The 14,628-nt window shown below is 36.2% G+C and overlaps 1 protein-coding gene across 5 annotated transcripts in view; it reads left to right on the top strand.

Annotated features, from left to right (window-relative positions):
• Nucleotides 1-9,456, top strand: part of Pde9 (phosphodiesterase 9) — a 216,797-nt gene extending 207,341 nt beyond the window's left edge. For all 5 annotated transcript variants that reach the window (XM_083104397.1, XM_083104400.1, XM_083104396.1 and 2 more), the window contains 4 exons: nt 5,232-5,469; nt 6,610-6,996; nt 7,082-7,333; nt 7,482-9,456. In XM_083104397.1, the coding sequence (XP_082960523.1) occupies nt 5,232-5,469; nt 6,610-6,996; nt 7,082-7,333; nt 7,482-9,263 (2,659 nt within the window). In that variant the 3' untranslated portion in view covers nt 9,264-9,456. The remainder of the gene's footprint in view (nt 1-5,231; nt 5,470-6,609; nt 6,997-7,081; nt 7,334-7,481) is intronic.
• Nucleotides 9,457-14,628: the final 5,172 nt, after the last annotated feature.

Consider the following 14,628-nt stretch of genomic DNA (forward strand, 5'->3'; position numbering starts at 1 on the left):
CGATGACGTGAGTGGGCGCGAATCGAGCGGACGGTGCAGTTAAATTCCATTATGTGATTTCGCGTGTCGCGCGTTGTAAACTTTGCTCCCGGCAACTTTCGCGTCTCGATAACACGACGGGATTAAACTTTTGTATTAGACCGCCATGATTTATCGCCGGGAGTTTTTTTTTTTTTTTTTTTTTCGTGAGGGAAGATCAACAAATCGGACTTCGAGAGGAGACCTTGGAGGGTAATCCCGAAAATCCTCCACAGATCTCACGCGCCAAGAAGTTCGGCGACTTAAGTGGCCTAATCCTATTTCGCCTCGAAGTACCACGTTCTTATGTAGATGCATTCGAGAGAGAGCCTGGCGGTAATACTTCAAGTACCCCAAGGGACGTTATGTATGTTCCCCGTGTCCTATACATTATTTTACTGCAAGATCGATAGCATTTCACGACTTCGAGGACGTGCGAAATTACATAAATTAGCAAAATATACTCGCGTGTGGCATTCTTATAATTCTTTTGAATTAAAATTAATTATTCTTTATCCTTAAAATTGATTATCTCTTCTTATGAGAGACCGTAAGGATGGAAGGAGGCGAGGGACAAGAGAAGAAGAACGACCGTGAAAGAGTACGCAGGCAGAAATTTTTATTCGCTATTTTTAATCCATGTTAAATTAATTTATATTAATCTAAATAAATATATTAATAAATAGATATATAAATTAATAAATAAATATATAAATAAATAAATATATAAATTAATAAATAAATATATTAATAATTTAGATTAATATAAATATTAATCTAAATTGATTTATATTAATCTTTATTTTTTTCCAATTGCGCTTAATTATTTAATTGTCGTCTATTGATAAAATAGACTCTTAATTCACAAAATTATTTTTTTTATAAACAAGAATATACTTTTGTAAGAAAAAATCTTGCATACACGCGAGCAAAATCAGTGGAATGGAACGAGCGTTAGGAGTCTTTCCTTCGATTGTTTCTACTTCCGTGCAAGATTGCATCGTTGTGCAAATCGCGGCCCGTTTAAGCGGCATTCGCGGCGGGACGCGATTCTGTAGCTTTCCAGAGGAATTACACCCGCGGCGATTCGACACAGAACATTAAGTCGGACTGCCGTTTACCGTAATTTACTAGCGATTCCACCTTCCGAACGATTAGGGCCCCGATAGCGGGGGAGGAGGAGGAGTCGGGACTCGCTTCCGGGCAAGATTTCCGCGTCGCGCAAAGTAACGCTGCAAGAAACCGTAATTGCTTCCTCTTTTTCCCCGCATTCAGCTCTCATACGTCACAATTTTCTGTTCTTTTTTCAAAATGCACTTGAAACAGTCAGGCCATTGGGTTTCGAAATTGTCTCTTGGGCGGAAAGAAACTGAAGTCTCGCGTGATACAGTCTCTTCTCTTCAAGAATCAACGAGAGTCTCTTTTTCTGATCAGATATATGCCACAATTTCCGATGCCTCAATTATACTAATATTAAATATTATTTAATATTATTATATTTATACTAATATTAAATGTTATTTAATATTATTATATTATTATAATAATATTATTTAATATTAATATTAAATTATATCTTTAATAATTTCCTTTTTTACTTGAAAAAATCGCTGAGGTAATCATTATATACTGTGATTACTGTATTTATTCTATGAAAATATATACATTGAATATAAGTGGTATTTTTGCTACATCACATGCGATATTATAACGCGTGATGATAGATACGCTTGCTAGACGCGACGAGAGAGAGAAGGGTACCCATTTCCGACGCTAACAATCTAGACAATCTAGGAAATGGAGGGTCAACCTTTTATCGTGCGCAAAATCGGGTTAAGTCGTTCTAATCAACTTGTCAACACACACACGGTACATATATAACAGGGTATAAAGGCATAGTCAACTACATTATCGGTAACATGATATGGGATTGATAGACTGGACAAGAGAAGGGATCCAAACGACAATGATCTCAACTGCTTTCATCGGACAATCGACCGATTTGGACCGACTTGTCGGAACAAAGCGTGCTCTTGTTGAGCTTTTGGATGACGATAATGCAATATATAAGTGTTTTCTAGAAAACGAAGCAATTTGCCTCGCGAAATAACAGAAATAACTCAAAAATAACAAAAACAAAAAAATATTCTCTTATAAAATAAATTATTCTATAAAATAAATTATAAGCTATATATTATAAATATATATATTATAAATTTTTAATCAATTCTAAATCAATTTAATCAATTTTAAATAAGATCCTGTGCATCAGCTGATTTAATCGGTCCGAAAGTTTATATCAAAATATTGAACGCTTTACGAAATAATTCCATGCCGAATATTCTATTTTTCTCCACTTTCGATTGATTATTAATAAATTGAGTGATTAATCAATGTGATTTATTAATCAATTGATTAATAAAAATGATAAATAATAAACTGATTGATAACGGTTTACCATTATCTTAATTATCCATTTTATGTATTATTCTACGCTCTATATAGCAATTGTATTTTCCGTCACTTGAATTTTCGCAGATTCGTGTTTTACTTTGCTCTTTTAATCCGAAAATCATAACGATAATTATAATGATAACAATAGTTGTAAATTATATGGGTGAGAAAAATTTAAAGCGCCAATTAACGAAATAAAATCTATAAAACATCAGTAAAAAACGTCATTTTTCGTGGGCTAAATCTTGAGATCTCACGAAAGATTACGTCATTTTATTCCAACTAATCGCAATCACAAAAGTTAGGATTATATCAGAAATGATGGTTCCATTTCTAAAAATATTTTAATTAAAAGTATGACCTTTGACGAAGGAATTTCCTTCGGATGAGCTGCTCGATACTCGAAGGTGAGAATTGCCAACAAAGGCGCGAGTGAGAAGTGAAAAAGCAGAGATGACTGACTCGAGAAAACCCCCTGTAATAGACACACAAAACACCTTTATTCACTCGCGGGTTTCTCTCGCTTCCGCTCGTCATTTTATTTATCGTCCCCTTCGGCGGCGGTTATTCGACCTCTGTCGCGTTACCGCGAAACGCTATTAAGCTACCGTTATCCAGGTAATAAGGGCCCTTAGTCGTGCGCTTAAGGCACGTATAATGATGGGCGCGTCACAAAGCGTGTTACCGCGATTCGACGTGCCAACTAAACGTGGATTGCCAATTAGTGGTCGTCAGTAAATAAGCGTCCTCGTCCCCCGGTAAAGGTCTCTTCCGCCATCGAAAGAATACGTAAGACGCTCTCCCGGGGCATCTTCCACGTGGAATTTCCACCGCAGATTTTATTTTAACATAATGAATTTTTATTTTAACGTGTTATTATTTTAATAACGTTTCTGTTATCTATTTATTTTAATAAAAAAATACTCTATTCGCGTCTTGCCTATTAGCGGTCGTCAGCAAATAAGCATTCTCGTCCTGCAGTAAAGAGCTCTTCCGCCATCGAAAGAATACGAAAGACGCTCTCCCGGGGCATCTTCTACGTGCGACTTCCATCGCAGATTTTATTTTAACATAATGAATTTTTATTTCAATTTTATTTCATTTTATTTCAATTATTATATTTTTAATAATTATATTTATCTTTCTTTTAATGAATAAAATTCGTTCTTCGTTCACCTGTTTGTTCTTCAACGACTGATGCGATTGAAGATAATGTTCGACCTCTAATTATGTTCTCACGTGTTGTGTAATCATTTCATATTCCATGTGAGTTGTATTAATCGTGCGATTTCATGTTCGTGATGCAACGAGTTAAGCACATTTGCTATGAGAGAGAATCATAAAGACTCTGAATAAAGGAAATTGAAGATGATCAGAGAGAAGATGCAAAGCGGAAATGCAAAAACAGCCTTTGTAATTTACTATTACGATGAATACAAATGAAAGAAAAAATTGCTCAAATGATAATTATCGTTAATTATTACCTTCATTTTATACTTAACTATTATAGTTAAATTTAGAAGAGGGAGAGAGAGATTCATACATATATTTTTTTATCAAATTTCTTTATTTTTATCTTTTATATTTAATTTTCTTTAAAATTAAGAAAAGGAGTTTATTGGATAAAATCGATAAATTTTCTAATTTTTATACTTTTATACATATTTAATATTAAACGTTCTGTTTGGAGTCATTTTATGTTGCAGTCGTTAAATGAATTTGACCGATAATTTTAATCAATATTGCAATCGCTTGGGCGCGAGAGATATAAATATATAATTATTTAAATATTATATTACTCGAAAATATGTAATATATAAGTAATTATACATTTACATCACCATGAATACATGAATTTAATGAGTTTGTACAACGAGCCGATCACATTATCACAGAAATTATGACTCGAGTAAAATTGCGAATCGCATAATCGCGACCGTCGTGCATTCCGCTAAATACGTAATCACAAGAGAAACGATATATACTGACATAATACGTCGCGATGGCGGCAAATCGATGTCACGTCCGATACAATCCCGATCGTCCCGACGTAGATCGGACCGTTGGGGTGTTGATTTAGTCAAACGCGAGCAGATAACTCATTATCTGTCAAAGTATCGAGAAGCCACTGATCTAGGCACTCTATCAAACTGACGTATTAATCTAATTAATTCCAATTGTTGACGCGAGGGTAAAGTTCCGCGCGATAATTAACACTCGAGTACTTACCTTCGTGTCAAATCGATCAACCTTAGCGCAACCTTTCAAGAATATATATAATAAGAAAGAAATGAGAACATTTTATGCTAAGGAAGATTAGTATTCCACTTTTTTCTCTTTTTTTTTGAATAAAAAAACATGAGATAATGACTCACAAGTTTTATTTTCGATTGACTTTGATCTTGAAGCATTTCTTCGAACATGAAGTGAAGCGAGATATAGGACGGTTCTGTTGACAAAAATGATAAGAAAAAATTAATAGACGTTATAAAATTTTCCATTTAAAAAATTTGTTGACGCTAAAAGTTCTCTAAAATAAAAAAATTAATAGACGTTGTAAAATTAGTAAAAAGTAGCGAGCGCTCTCTCGTTACTTTTCCAAAATTATTCCACTTGACGGTAGCAAATTTAATTAGAATTTTTTATTACAGCAAATGTTAAGTTCACATTTTCGAGAATTAATTACTAAATTAATTACGCTATAAAGCTGGACTTTACAAGATCCGTCAGAGCAAGGGACTTATAAATATCATTTTCAGCGACGTGACAGTCTCGTCAAGTGTCCGCGAGTGGCTACGCTCGCCGGCCTTCGACGCGCGACAATGGGAGGATGAAGAGCTGCTGCTGATGCTGCAGACTATGTTCGTCGATCTCGACCTACCTCAAAAGTTCAACATTCCCTTGCCGATTCTGAGGAACTTTCTCTACGAGGTCTACAATAATTACAACGAGGTGCCGTTTCATAATTTCAGGCATTGCTTCTGCGTGGCACAAATGGTAAATGTCCCGTCTTTGTATTATTCTTTTGTAATTATCTTTGAGAAGAGACAATTGGGAACTAATAGTGCAGCGTAATTTATTTTAATCCATGATGAAAAAATAGTGATTGTGATTAGGAGGGAAACGAGAATATTTTGTTTGCTGAAAAAGATTCTAGAACTCTGTTCTTTTTTTTCAAATGAAAAAAGTATACAGGGTGTTTCTAAATAAGCGCAAAAAATTTTAGTAGATGAATCTTTGTTGAAAATGAAGGGGATTTTTCATATAAACATATATCCCTCCTTGAGTTACATTCCTCCAAAAGGAGAGGCGAAAATTAGATTTTTATTCCTTTTTCTCAAATTTTAGACAAGTTAAAAAAATGAAATTTGGTGGACTTTTTCCACTAGTAAAAGAGATATTTATTAATATTTTTTTAATCTTTCCGTATCGTTATAAGGGGATGAACTAACAACCTCTATTTAATTTTTTATCGGAATTTTTTTAATGAACCGAAATGTGATCCTCTAAAAATATGCGAAGCTTATTTAATAGAAAGCTTAATTCCTTTAGGAATTTTTTTATTTCTTTTATTTTTTTCGTAAAATTAATAGTTTAAAAAAATACACTGTACTAATGGCATAGGTTTTAAGGAACACCCTGTATATCGATACAAATCAAAATTATCGATTACTGAGATAATAAGCACTCAACATCGCTACATTAAAAAAATCTTATCATTGTACTCTCTAAAAAATTACACATTACAATATTTTTATAGTGATACGTAATCAACATTAGAGTGATAACGTCAGCAGATTTTATTTCATTAAATATATAGTACTCTGTTAAATTGTAGACAGTGTTTTCAGTTACTTTTATAGCTTTTTTGTATGTTTAGAAAATATGTTTTAATTTAATTAACCATAAAGCAATAATTGTATTTTAATTAACGTAATTAACAGAGTATCTATTTTCATATTCCTTGCGGGATCACTCTGTATAATGATATTGGCTCTAAACATGGCGAATATCAACAATATTGTAAACTAATTTTGAAATAGTTCATCGAAATACACTTGATGCATAGCAAAATACCTCTTTAGCTATTGATCGAAAGAGAATCATATTGATTCAGCGTTAATCGATCGTGTCCAGATGTACGCGATAGCCTGGGCGGTGGATCTCCCGTCGAAAATCGGCGACCTCGAGGTGCTCATACTGATCGTCTCCTGCATCTGTCACGATCTCGATCATCCGGGCTACAACAATATCTATCAGATAAACGCGCGGACCGAGCTGGCGCTGCGTTACAACGATATCTCGCCCTTGGAGAATCATCACTGTTCGGTGGCGTTTCGGGTCCTGGAGGCGCCCGAGTGCAACATCCTCGCGTCCTTGGACAATCCTACGTACAGAATAGTTCGCGAGGGAATCATACGGTGCATCCTGGCGACCGACATGGCCCGGCACAACGAGATCCTCGGCCAGTTCATCGACATCACTCCCGAATTCGATTACACCAGCAGAGCGCACATAAATCTGGTAAATATGCCGACTAATGGAGTTAGCGAGTTAGTTGCTAATTTAGCCGAATGGAACGTTTAATCAGTGCAATCGTGTTTCGCAGCTATCCATGATCCTCATCAAGGTGGCCGACATAAGCAACGAGGCGCGCCCGATGGAAGTCGCGGAGCCCTGGCTAGACAGGTTACTCCAAGAGTTCTTCAAACAGAGCGACGCGGAGAAGCTCGAGGGTCTTCCGGTCACGCCATTCATGGATCGCGACAAGGTGACCAAACCGTCGTCCCAGGTTAGCTTCATCGGCCTAGTTCTTCTCCCCCTCTTCGAAGCCCTCGGTGAACTTCTTCCCGAGCTGCAGGTATTCCCTCTTATACGTGGATTAATTTATTTGCGCTTGCAATGAAATAGATCAGAGGCAATAATTCTGGCATAACTCGTTGAAAATTAATATCGGTTCTTTTCATGAAAAGAGATTTTTTTATGTATAATAAAACCTTGCATTCTAGGATCTTATAGTTCAGCCGGTCAGGGAAGCTCTGGAATACTATCGTAAACTGAACGAGGCTGCCAAAGACGAACGCCATCATCGAAAAAGTGTCATAGATGTTGGGGAATCGGGCATAGCGCACAGCGGTGGTACCGGTGGCTCCTCTGCCGTTATCAAATCCACGTCGTCGCATAGCATGCGTTCGAAGCGATCCGCTACGACGATTCATTCGCGTTCGCGTTCCACCGACGACGATATCACGGAGAACTTGACGATGGAGGAGATGGAAAACGTCGAGAGCTCCGATCCAGAGACCGCCACGGAGGTGGAGATCAGCGAGAAGACGCTCAAGTTCAAGATCTCCACTGAAGGCACGTTGGCCGGTCCGACCTCCGGCCGGAAGAGTTGCCCCAGCAGCCGCAAGGGCAGCCGGGAGAAATCCTCGTTGGATTATCATAATCAAGATCTGATCAAGGCTGTCCGGGAACATGAGAGGAGACGCAGCAGGGGCGAAAATCTCGGTAGCGATCTCAGTTCGCCGGCTAGCGCAAGATCCGCCGAAGGTGCTCGTATTCTCGAAGAAATTGAGAAGCAGGCAACGACATTTCTAGTTGCCAAGATCGAAGGCAGGGCGCCAGAGGGAAACGGTAATATCGTCGCGGTAGAGGCTCACTCACAACTGAGGAATAACATGAAGAAGACCAGCAACATTATAGAGAATCAGGAGATCCGATCTAGTCGCAAGGGTGCGCACGGCAGCCGAGAATCGATCAGTTTGCGATGCTGCTGCGACGAGAGAACCGAGCCGAATAACCACAGATCTTTGTTCTCACGGTTGAGAAACTTTACGGGTCGTCTGAGCAGCAGTTTTGATTCTAAGGATTCACCCAGTCCAAAACCAAAGCACGCGTCCAAGATGCTCACTAAGAGTAACTCGGTGAGCAGCGGTTCGGCCGCGACTTCGAGAAGACACAATTCTCTATTCATCTGCAAGCGTTGCAATCTTGTCAAGGATAGTGGCAAAGCTATCGCGACTGTGGTGGAGCTATCGTCGGTGGATAAACGAGCGATGACTTTGCCCAAGGTTCGCAAATCCACGGATAGTAAGAACAAAAGCTGGCGGACGGTGTTCACCAAAGAAAAGAGATCGTCCACTTCTCTGGAGGCTTTGCCGGCAGCCGGCTCGTTTTCCAAGCATCGTAGAAACTTGTCAAATCCCGAAGGCAAGTCTCAGAGTATGAAGGAAGTGAAAAGATCTCGACAGGGCCTGGACATCGAGTTCCAAGAGATCGACATACGTCCGAAGAAGCAGCAGCAGCAGCAGCAACCTGAAATCATAGTCAATCCCGACGACACCTCATGCGATATTGAAGAGGATCTCGGCAAGGTGGAGATTAGGAGAAGTTCGGCCAGCATGGAGGACATTTCTAAAATGGCGAAACAAGCGGAGGCAGTCATACTGGGTTCGCTGAATTCCAAGGCGGAGGAACGCCCGCACACCGGTAGTTTGGACTCGATGCTCTGCAAAGAAGTGTCCAAGTCACGAAAGAAGCATTCCACCGTGTTCGCGTCGCCCGCCACGACCAAAAAATCCTCGCCCGGTCTATTCTCGCGATTCAAGTCCGGTATGAGCATCGACAGTACTCGTAGCAACAGCAACAGCGATTCTCTGCACGATCACGGCTCGCAAAGCGGCTGGATATCCTCGTTGACGGCCAGTTTTCGGCCAAAAAGGCATCCGAATGAAACGCCGCTGTCGCCGCATCCACCGAGGTCGCCCAGCAGAGAGGAGATCAAGTGATACGTCCTGGTGGTCGAGGATCCCTCTGAGAAGAAACTCGGCCTTCGCGGCTGGTGGCCCGAAAACTTGTTTTGTTGCAACAGTTAGGACTCGAACGAGAGAAATTTGAGCCTAATTTAGACTCAGATGTATCCGGGAATATCTCTGTCGCATTGTAATACGAGAGAACCTAGTAAAATAATTATGAAAAGAATTTTTCGAAGAGGTTTAATTTTTTAACACAGGAATCATGTTTCTCATCGTGGTATTAATTATCGGTGACATTCAATAAATATATTTCGTGAAAAAGAAGAATGAATTCTCGCGATTAATTCGCGTGTAATGTAAAGAGAATAAAATCTATCTCGTGTAATTAAAAGCAGTCAATTTCGAACAAATGTATTTGCTCGAGCAAGCCAATTATCGAAGAATAACAAAAATAAAACGTTACATATCTAATATATAATTTTTAATTAAATTGAAATTCTTTTATTGAATCTTTCTCGATGCGGAGGGATCCTCATATGATCATGATTTCATGCCATCGATTTTGAGTGTTTTATGTCACTACGACGCGAAGTCACGAGAGATACTTTATTTGCGAGGGATACCTACGGCCTGTGGAAAACAAGGATGTATGTTATATACATAGACTATTTTATTTATTGTCCAATTAAAGAGTAGCCTAACAAATAAAATCATTAATGTTGTTCGTTACTATACATGCATACATACATATATAAATATACGCAGATGTATACAAAGACATAAGAATATAATGCATCTCCACCACGAGCAAGTGGATAGTTATAAGTAGGAAAAGAAGAAGAGACAAACACAAATAGATGTGTAAGCGTGGCTCTGTTGTATCGATGTGCGATGATTAAGTTTCGGGGACTGTATCAAGGTGAGAGGTGTGAGATAAGAGAATCTTGTCAGACTATTTTTAGAATATTCTGAGAATAATCTTATTTTAAAATAAGGCTCTTAAAATTTTTTAGATATTTTCTGAAAATTTCTTTTAATATTTTTCCCAAGATATTTTTCGAAATACGTGATTATTCTCGGATTATTTCGAGATACTGGATTCGAGAGAATCCTGGAATTTTCAATTTATTTACACTTTCCGGGAAAATTGTCATCTCATACAACTAATAATTGCCACGAAAGAAGAAAATGGAGAAGATTTATTAAGTTCTTCTCATTAATTTCTCGACATCTCAAAAAATACTAGAGAAGAATACTAGACTTGTTTTGCGAAATGTCTTTTATCTAATCGTGCTATTAAAACGTTATTCCATCTGGAAAATTATTAAACTTAATGTTAAACTCGGATTTATTAAACTCGGATTAATTCGATTGAAGAAGAAAGATCTGTTTGTGTGTGTGTGAAGTTTCTCGAATAGCTCGATAAAATGTTCTTGCTATTTCTTCAAATATCGAGTCGTAAAAAAAATACATAAAATCGATAATAGAAATATATATAATCGATCGGTTTTCTTTTCAATTATCGATTGGACTTTATTCATCCTACAATTCTTTAAAAATTCAAATGTAATTCAATATGTAATTTAATTGCACGTGGATATACATATACACACACATGAGTAAATGCGTAAATATTTAATTTTGTATTATAAATATATTTTGTTTACTTTACGAGACTTTTTTCCGTTCAACATTTCTTTAGATGCTTATATTTTTGTATTCTATCAGACACAATTGCATCTATATGAGAATTAAAAATCACATGTATTGTTGAACTCTAGTCTTACGCTATTGTTTTCAGATCAATCAAAAGTTGATTTTAAGCTGGTTTTACTTTGAACAAGTCTTCGCGAAATAAAAAGTCGATAATTGTGCGCACGAGCGAACGTTTACGTATACTTTATATATTGACATATATTTATTTGACTGATTATTTGACTGAATTAATATTTATCTCTCTTTTCGTGTAGAATCTGTAATCGTCAATTAAATCAAATAGAATCGTGCATGTGTATCGAAATGAGTGAAAAGAATCAAGTCAAGCATAAGTCGTTTAAAACGTATAGTTCTAACAAATAAAAGAAAAGATGAAAAATTGCGTTAATTTCATGATTTTTTATTCGATGAATTTCTGCCATTGGGACGTTAAATCGAATGATGGAATATGTATATATAAAATAGAATAATTATCTTTCAAATAAAATAAACCTCCTATGAAACTTTCCTCGAAATTGAGAATCGAATTAGTCTACCCTGGGAGAAAGTTATTAAAAAGAGGAAAGAAAAGATATTGAAAGAAAAAAAGATGAAACGAATAGAAAGGCGCGACTATATTTGCGGGCGAAAGAATAGTATGTGTAGAGCGACGCATATAATAATAATAATAATGATAAACGATCAAGTTCTCTCCTCGATGTGAATGAAAGAAGGCATTTGATTTTGAATTAGGACCACTGATTAATCATACAAATCTCTTGTACTTAGAGATTTTCATCTTAATCAGATTTCACGTTGATAACGAATTCTAGAATAATTGCAAACTCCATAAACGATAATATTAACGAGAAGATAATTGAACTGCGATACATTTCTTATCGAATCGCGTAGATCAAACTTCGAATGGATCAAGAGTTTACTAGAAAACTTGTATCACGACCAAAACAGATATTCCTAAGACTTGACACATCCTGGAGGAAATCAAATGCACTTTTTTCCTTTTGTATCGCTCACTCTCTGTGCCTGATTGTTATTAATGTTCAAGACTAATGTTGAAGAAAAGTATTCAAATGACTGATAATTTATAATTTTTTTAGCTACACAAGCGAAAATATATTTAACTTCTCAATTTTTATTTCAAAAATTCTATGCACAATAATGATAAAATTATTTATTAAAATTACAATTGCTATTAAATTGAGATATAGAATGTGAAGAAATTAAATTATTTCAATTCTTAGTTTGACGAAATATATTGGCGTTATATGTGTATATATTTTTAAAAACTTTTGTCAAGCTTTCAGACTCTCAGAATGTGTGAATACTTTTCTCCAAAACTAGTCGTATTTGTTTGCAATTTCTACCTTACTATTTCTTAGCTCTATCAGGATCTTGATTAAAAGATGATCAATTTTCTACGGTCTTCGGAGAGTTTTGCGAGAGAAAAACCAGAAGATCTATTAAAACAAATATTCAAAGTTCCAAACGGTCGCAAGCGAAATAAAATTCGATTTGCAAGATCGTCGAAATATCAATTTTCGTGGTATCTAAAGACCAGTAGATACACCCTACAATTACATAATAAAAGAATAGATAAAAAAAAATAAATAAGTGAAATGAAGCGGAACACAAGAATTGGGCCAATCGAGCCGTAGCGTACGGTGTCGTTTTACTCGTCAATTGAATCTTTAGTCTCATTAGAATTTTTCTCGTATTCCGATTATCGTCGTCAATTATTGAGATAAAATACATGCAACTCAATCAATATAATTAATTCCTGCCTCTCTCTCTTTCTCACGTTAACATTGAAATAAGCGATCGATATTAAAATCCATGCTTGATTTTATCTATTACGATGTCTTTTTATCGAGATACATGACAACATGCTTATCCAAAGATATCCAATATCTAAAAATCACTTTAAAACTAATATTAACATTTACGAGAAAATATGAAAGAGAACTTATTTTGCTTCCTGAGGAAATGTATTTGTCTGCTCCCGTGTTTTCCTTATACATATATATATTCGATGAAAAAGAAGACGGCAGAGATAAGAAGTAAATTTGCGCTTTGTTACTTTATCTTCAAAATATATTTTTATAATATTTTGCAATTAATAAACGGTAAAATGAACCACTCCAAATAAAACGATTTGCCAAAAAGTCACATGAACGCCATATACAGGGTGTTTCAGACTTAACGAATCATTTTTTTATGTTATATTGATCCTTCTATCGATATCAATATTATCGCGGGTCTCTTGATGCGTTTTGTCCCTGAGCACAGGAGAATATTACGTTTTAACGCGCCGATTGATAATCTTTAATCTTTTGTAGCGCCGAAACTACATCTTCCTCAACATTTTGGTATTAAGATTTTCGTCTCCAAATGATCTCAGGAATCTATCATTAACGGCCGATTCGTTAAGTCTGAGACACCCCGTATAATCGTGTTACACGATGTGAGATTTTTTTATTCGGATTCGAGCAATATCGAGTTTTCGATAATTAATATAATTAACATAATTATAAATAAAGTGTAATTGCCGTATGAGATGTTCCTGAAAGTTGCGTAAGCTAAATTTTCATGCACTTAGATAGAACCCACGGCTACAAAGCTACGTTAATATGTACTGCTCTGTAACATCATTCAATTGCGACTATTATTATTGTTTGAAACAAATTGCTTGCAACAATTGTTTATCGTAAAGCGATCTAATATACGAAACTTCTCGATAAACTCATACAAATCGGATCATCATTGGGGTGATTTCGCGTTTATAAAATCCGTTCTCTCCGTCTTTCGCCGTCCCTCTCTCTCTCTTACGAGTCGTTAAATGAAAATATCGTTGACCGCCAAGCGAAGAAGGAAAAGGAAGTCAATCGTGAAACGTTTGCGTCGATTGTCGTTAGACGAATATTAATGAAACGAAATTTGTTCGTTTAGTAAATCAATTTTGCGTGCATGCGTAATGTCTCGTATATACGTACAGATATACGCAGAATGTATTGTATATACATATCTGTATTTATATACGTATAAGATTGTGCGAAAATGAGAAATGGATCATCCTGTACATATGGTTATTTGTATGTGTATATGTGTATGTACATACATACATGTATATCATATGCACGCGTACATATATATAAATGCAAACAAGTATAATTATGTAAGTAAAAAAATAAATAAAATATATATTTACCTGATATATATGCAAGAGGATGAATAAAGATATAGTTAATGCTCGCGGGCGAGTTACTAGCGCGATGTTATAATAATATTATCGATATTATGATATTACACGATGTATCGGAGAGATAACGTGTGCATAATTATGTGTGCGAAGAGATATTTCGCGTGTGGAAGTTTCACTGCGAGAGGTGTATTAATTTTCTTGCTGTTCAGTGACGGCGTATTTATTTTCACCCCGATCGTCGGGGATATTTATTTCACAGCTGACACGAAAGCAGGTTTAACTGCAATCCTACTCGACTAGAAGACATTTACGTCGCGATCAGAATAACTCGATTTAACGTCGTCTTTTCCGATATCTTAAGGAAGAATAGAATAATAGATAACACACGAGAAATCTCGATATTTTTGCGTCTTCCTGATAATCCGTGTTTCGTGTTCTCTACTGTTGCTCTCGTTTTTATTTTTTACCTAAGCAATGATGTAA

This window comes from Camponotus vicinus, unplaced genomic scaffold, assembly GCF_025532165.1.
Source record: "Camponotus vicinus isolate PSW18456_S1 unplaced genomic scaffold, iyCamVici1.0 SCAF_7, whole genome shotgun sequence".
Lineage (NCBI taxonomy): Eukaryota > Metazoa > Arthropoda > Insecta > Hymenoptera > Formicidae > Camponotus > Camponotus vicinus.